We start from the raw sequence: 7154 nt of genomic DNA, 5'->3' as shown, positions 1-7154 counted from the left end.
ATCTGGTACTAAATTACAACATATACATGTAATTCATCAAATATGTTCTAGCTCTGAATGCGTTACTGTTCCCGTATTAATATTTTAATGAATTTACCTAATATAGTTAAGTCCTATACTTAAATGCTTGTTAGATGTTATTCCTACTGTGTGTATTTTGAAATTCTAGAAATACCAGTTCAATGGGTATACCAGTACCCTATACATATGTTCTAATTAATTCCTTCCGTACCATGAATGTCATTCCAATTGTACGGAATTCGTCCTTCCGTACCATGAATGTCATTCTAATTGTACGGAATTCGTCCTTCCGTACCATGAATGTCATTCTAATTGTATGGAATTCGCTGTCTACGATCGAACGAATTTATTCTTCTTGAGATGTTGCTATTGTCTGTAGTTTTGATTTTTAGTATACAATTTGGATAACTTGTCGATGTCGACGAATGTAACCAAATTATAGTGCCATCGTGAAGGCACTTGTTGGATTAAATGCCGAGTTTATCGCGCACTTCACGTCTGAGTAAAACTAAATATTTTCTTTATTTTTCTTGAAGAATCTACTTTGTTTGTAATGAGAACTTGAAGTGCGCGTCAAAGCTCCATGAAGTTTGAAGTTATTGTTAGAACACGATTATGCTACTATATGAAAGAGTTATGCCCGATTCGTCATTTTAGTGATTTGGCATCCATAAAAAACGTGTCCCAGTTGGTCATTCAATAAAATATTTTATTTTGCTTAGTCCCAATTGGTCATCCGTACTTTATTTTGTAAAAAGTACTGTCAACAAGATAAGCTTTACAATATTGTGATATATATATTTTTTTTCCGAATATGGCAAGACGCTATTAATAAAATCGCGATTTAAACGGCGTCACACACCGCACGGCCAAAACCAAAATACCAGGATCGCATAAATCAGATGAGTAATATACCAATCAACGAGTGTCCATGGAACTGCCCACCGTGTACTAGGACCGCATAACTTACAGGAGTATAGCAGTCAAGAGTGTCAGGATTTTACGTTTTTTTCCTAATTGTAGATAAACATACCAATTTACACCATCATTCATCATTTTTATGTATACAATCTCTTTGCTAGTTATGGGCCCCTGGTACTTTTGTTACCGGCACAAAAAGTATCGAGTCACATTTTCGGGTTTATAAAATGCCCATGTTGTCTTCACCTGTGTTTTAATGTAAATTTTATTATATTTATATGAGAGCTTATACCTTTACCTACATCGAAGTTTTTCATTTAAAATTTCTTCTAACACTTTTATTTCTGACGGTACTCTGATACGTGAAATTTTATGCGGGTGACGAATCGGAACTCAAAATTTAAATATTAAATTATTTATTTTGCTCGAATGACCAATTGGGATTTGGTGTATGGAAAAAATAGTTGGTGACCAATCGGTACTAATGACAAATTGGGAATAACTCATATGAAATACTCTGTTATACACTGTTAATGTATCGTCTATTATTATAGTTGTATTTGAATAAAATATTTGACAGGATTTTTTTTGTCTATTAATGCATTCAGAAACGATTGAACCCCACTTTTTTTATACGTCTTGAGAAAGATTTCGACAACAAACCTACTACAGTTACTGTACTATTCAATTTTAAAGGGAAAGGGCAAAGCTAATAAATGAAAGAACATTGTGATGCTCAGAAATATATATTAGAAATATTTTTCATTGGTACACACTGGTGATTTTTGCCAAAGTTATAATTACAGAAGTATGACAGTGTACATTAAATAATGGGAATTGATTATGTTATACAAATATGAATGAATCGACATTAAAAATAAATTCATTTCGATTGTAACTATTAAGTTGTTGGTTGACATGTAAAAATACTTATTGTCACGTTATGAAGATATAAATACAAATTTTAATCAACTTTTGACATTTGATGATAATAATTATATATTTAAAAACCAATGAAAAATTAATTAGAGAAAAAACTTAAATTACTAATTATCTGAAACCAAGTTTGAGATTAGCAAAACACGACCTGCGTGCTTTTGTAAGATTGTAGTTTCCGTAGAACTAATGTTCTTTTAAAGTTCACTCTTTTACTAACGCAGTAGAAAAATGAACGAGATTAGTCCAAAATAAAGTCTTCTGCTAGAAAATACCAATTGTAATATTTAGAACAGAAAACAGTATTTCCAAACTATGGTTTCAGAGACAAAACGGTAGCCGTGTTACAGAAGCATTTGCCTAGTAAATTATCAGAAAGTCTTAAATACTCGTTTATATACTATAGAAGCGTTCTAAACAATTATGGACCAGCTATTGAAATCCGCAGCAAGACGAGTTTGAAGGTACATTTTGAAGCCGCAAGTTTTGGGTCGAAGCGGCAACAGCACGTGCAGTCGCGCTCAGATACTCTGGTCTACAGCATTTTTGTCCCAAAGGTGAAATATATAATTTCTTGTAGAATATTTGATACGTAATCGAAGTCCAGAACATAAAGTTGCACTAGCACGTCGGGATTTGAAGATTTAAAGTACTAAAAGCGCGATTTTTAACGATATTTTACCTTTGGGACAAAAATCCTGTAGACCAGTGTATCTCAAATATAATAACAGGTACACCAGTGATATCGTCGTAAACGTACCTTTAGTTTGAAGTCAAATTTCTCCGTACTGGTCATATTACCAATTCAAACAAAACACCATAATGTGTATGTGGAACGCTTCTGTACAATGTTCAAATTCAAAAATCATTGAATTGATTGAAGACCTAAGCTGGTCCAGAGAGATGTGTACGACGACATAGGGTTGGGCTGTGACGTGACGGGTGAGGCTGAAGGTGTGGCCGTGCCCGTCTGACTGCGCGGAGCATTCAACAGCAGTGACGTGGATGGCGGAATACGGCGACGGGATGCCAGGCCCGCGGCACTTGTACCTGTGGGACAAATGTTTGACAATTAGCGAGATCATTTTAACAGCCAGTTTCTTCATCAAAAGTAAAAGCCAAAGTAATGTCATAAAGTAAAAGTAACGGTCAAATTCGTTTTTTCAGGGCTAAAGTAACAGCAAAACTAATAGATAAATTCGTGAAAGAAAGAATTTGACCGTTACTTTTACTTTTTGACATTACTTTGGCTTTCACTTTCACGTGAAAGAAAGAATTTGACCGTTACTTTTACTTTATGACATTACTTTGGCTTTCACTTTTGATGAAGAAAGTGTTTTAGTTTTGCAAAATACCTTTTTATTAAGTTGATTCAAGAAGTAGATTTTTGCTTAGTTTGCAACCTAACCAAACGGTTATTTTTTTGACTCGGGAGTTTCTACATTTTGTTTGAAATATCAGTACGATCTTACCCATGACAGGGCTCTCCGGGCAGTATTTAATTGTGTGGGCCCTATCGCCGGTGGCGCCGCAGCGAGGACAGCGGAACGCGCGCAATACTGGGCACAAGACGCGACCGCGCCAATCCTTCAAAGCGTGTGAAGAGTAGCACTCTTCGTTTTCTCCATTATTCTTGCAGAAAGCACATTCCTGTCAACAGAGATCTTAATTTAATTGTAGGTAGGTAAAGTTTGTACATTTCTAAAGTACCTAGTGTGAAATCACCAATCCCTTGATAAAGCGTGGTCATGAGAGCTCCACCCTTCTTTGTATATAATGAAGCCCAAGTCACAAACGTCAGTTTTCTTAAACACCGGGGCCTGATTCTGCAGACAATATGATTCATTATTGAATCACAGAAACGGATAAATATGTTTATTCAAAAGAAAAAAATACCGTACGGGTCGAGCTAAATAAAACCGTTTAAAAATAGCGGAATACCACATACCTACGTTTTAATCGTAATTGAGTCCTGATTGGATCTTAGTCGGATGTGAATCGTATGTCGCTTAAGTTAAAAGAATTTAGATTAGTAGAATCGCGCCCCTGTTTACTACGAATTTTTACATTCACAAACTAAACAGTAGTTTTAAGAAACGGACGTTTATGTTGTCTGTAAACTAGAGCTTAAGAAGAATAGGTGTATATCAGCTGTGAGACAATAATTAAAATTACGGTTTTTGCTCACGTTAGGCAAAGCGCGGCGAACGCGCCGGTCACTGCGAGCCTTCGCGACTTCTTGCAAGAATTCATAGAGCAGACTGGGCCGAATGGATTTCAGTACAAACGTCTGTTCGCGAGTCAACGTCGACAAGAAGTTATTTGCCGATGATAGACCTGAAACATTACAATCATGGTGAAAACTGAGAGCCGATGATAGAGCTTTAAATGATTTCCAAGTAGGTGCGAGGTCATCCAGAAGATAATCACACAAACGGAGTTGAAGGCCGTTGGAAATTATCCGCTGAAGTGTGCTTATGTAGGTATAACATAATCAAATAACATACTTTTCATGAGAAAGTCAAACACGTCAATCGCGTCACTGCTTCTGGAAATTTGCAAATTATTGGTCGCACTGTCGAGCCAAGCGTTAGTCGGTGACGCATCAGAACGGCTGCTATTGTAACCTGGAACCAAACGAGTTATTAATTTCCTCATGAATATTACATGAAAGCTTGTTTGTCGGGAAGTAAATAAACAGGACTTTACCTGTGAAGTAGTTACTCCCGGCGTCTTCGTTGAATAAGTCCGTTGATCCGTTCAAATGAATATTCATCATCATCTCCTCCATTTCTGACATTGATGGTGCTGAAGAAAGAAAATAACATACCAATTAAATTAAGAAATTAAATAATGTAAAAACGTAGGTACTTTTAATTCGAATGCAAAAATTACAGTTAACGGCTAAACCGCCTTTATAAACTAGCTTTTGAACAAAAAAAAATTAAAAACCAAACCAAAAATTAAAGCTGAACGCTAGAAATATTGCTGATAAATTGAAAATTTCCATGATTGTTCTGAAGAATCTTTATTATTAAGCCATGTGAGTCCGTTCCGTCCGTTGCCTTTTCCCGTGCATTTTAAAAACGGTGGCCTAAGTTCGATGCATATTATTTTAGTAGCCTGATAGTAATATCCTAGGTACTTAGGGTAGGTACCTGAATCGGCAACTCTTGGCTCCTGCTGAGGCAGCATGCTACCACCGCCGAGTCCCTGCATCAGTGCAGAAATGGGCATCACACTATCTTGATTGCCTGCGTTCCTAGTATCCGGAAACGGGAAGCTATCCTAAAAAAATGAAAACGGAGAACTAAATTTCACTATGAATCCAAAAGTAAACGTACGTTATATTACTACGTGCGTTAAAAACACATTTTGACCTTATTGTCCCAGAATGTGTAGCGAACGCATTTATTTAGGAATAGAAAAGAGGGTAATTAACAAAATAAATTAGGGTAGGTACAAAATAAATCTGAATGAGCGCAGGACGTATACGTATTTTTTCAATATGTTCCATATAATTTCGATATTTATGCAAGCATTGCAAGCAGCAACACATTACAGATTGGACACATGTTTACTAACACGAGGTCTTCTAAGTATGAGAAAAAACCTTCAGAAATGCCAAAATAAATATCTATTAAATATTAAGCTTAGCTAGTAAGATGTAAATTTATGTTTCCCGATGAGGGTGGCATAATCACTGCGTGATTAAACCCTCTTTAATAAATAAATCATCATCATAATAAAAAAAAATCGCAATGAGCGCGTGGCACAACTAAAGAAGCTTTATTTTACACTTATTTTTTCGATATGTTCCATATAATTTCTATATTATGCAAACATAACACAAATAATACAGATATTGAGCACGTGTTTACTAACTCGAGGTCTTCCGAGTATGAGAAAAAAACCTTCATAAATGCCAAATAACAGAGCACAAAACGGTAAACAAGATGGATGACTATAGAAAATCAACAAAGGAATGCACTGCTTAGATGCCATTTATTCTTATTAACCAATAAAACGATTAAAAACTACTTACGGTTGTCGATGTGTGATTTGTTTCACCAGCAAGCGTAAATATAGGTTTCTGCTGTTCCTCTGGATTATAACCAACTGATTCCATTTTTAAACACTCTTTAAACAAAAAATAATATCGCGTAGATTCTGCGTTGACTTACTTTATCCGTAGGCCGAAGACGAAAGGGGCTGCTACAACGAAGATGTGCCATTTATACTAATTAGCTTCTAACACACATTTTCATAGCTATAGATGCCTTGTCGTTGGAACTTGTTTTCGAGATAATTCTAACATTCTTCATCATCTACCCTCATCTAAAAATATTCGGAATTTATTCACAACACTTTCACGATAAACTTAGCTGCAAAACTTAATATTATTATCAAATACTTCTTGATTAGGACGCACAGTGCTACCGATACTTTATACCGATTAGTGAAGACGTTTATTCGGATTTATATCAATCATTTTTGAGTAAGAATTTATTCAAGTTTGAAGGTAGTTCTACAAATGCGGGGTCGCATCCGTCGCATACCTACGCACGTACTATGACGTTGCAAACGCCATCTTTTCAATAATAGGTTACCAATCGATTTGTGTTGGATTGAAGATCCAAAAAGATAGCGTTGTGTGATCTTATTCTTAATCGTAAACAAATTATAGGTTTTTAATTGATTGTTTATATCCAATAATTAGTAGGAATTATTTAGCGATCATCATCGTAAATCATTTGCAGGACAAAATTAGGAGAATTTGGCCCCGATTCTCCTAATTTTGTCCTGCAAATGATTTACGATTGCAATATGATTGTAGAGCAAACTACCGTATAGACCAAAATCACCAAAATAGCAGACCAATCGCAAACCAATCGAATGTCGTTGAATTACGATTGGTCTTATATTAGTAGCAGAATGCCCGATATGGTTAAAACTGCTATTGCGATCATATTGCGATTCGATTTTGACATTATTAACTTAGGAGAATCTGGCCCCAGGCCACTGTGGAACCCGAGACACAGTGGTCTGGGGCGGTCAGCCCTGTACACCGAAATACGTTATGACTATATGAAATACCATACTTATCAGGGGCCTGAAAATAAAGGCACTACTTACGGTTGATAGCAACATCGTCTAAGAAAATCTTTTGTAGAAAATGACTACACGAAACTTTTGTGGCTTCGGTGGCAAAATAAAGTCTGTTTGTGTCTTTTAGTAAAAAAGTTTTGAATTGAATGAGGTAAAGCCTTACCTAT

The 7154-nt window shown here is 35.8% G+C and overlaps 1 protein-coding gene across 2 annotated transcripts; it reads right to left on the bottom strand.

The window, feature by feature from the left end:
* Positions 1–1837: 1837 nt before the first annotated feature.
* On the bottom strand, positions 1838–6183 carry LOC110374694 (uncharacterized). Of its 2 annotated transcripts, none has more exons than XM_049837934.2 (7): positions 6063–6183; positions 5037–5166; positions 4588–4686; positions 4386–4505; positions 4067–4215; positions 3351–3528; positions 1838–2928 (listed from the first exon to the last, which is right to left on the bottom strand). In XM_049837934.2, exons 1-7 carry the CDS (start codon positions 6111–6113, stop codon positions 2744–2746), a joined length of 912 nt encoding a protein of 303 aa, XP_049693891.2. In that variant the 5' UTR covers positions 6114–6183; the 3' UTR covers positions 1838–2743. The 2 variants fall into 2 exon arrangements, with proteins under 2 accessions (XP_049693891.2, XP_049693890.2); XM_049837933.2 differs by having other exon boundaries at positions 5924–6107.
* Between the last annotated feature and the right edge of the window lie 971 nt (positions 6184–7154).

This window comes from Helicoverpa armigera, chromosome 8, assembly GCF_030705265.1.
Source record: "Helicoverpa armigera isolate CAAS_96S chromosome 8, ASM3070526v1, whole genome shotgun sequence".
Taxonomy (NCBI): Eukaryota; Metazoa; Arthropoda; class Insecta; order Lepidoptera; family Noctuidae; genus Helicoverpa; species Helicoverpa armigera.
Note: the sequence above shows the minus strand (reverse complement) of the source record. Positions and strands in the feature narration are given on the sequence as shown.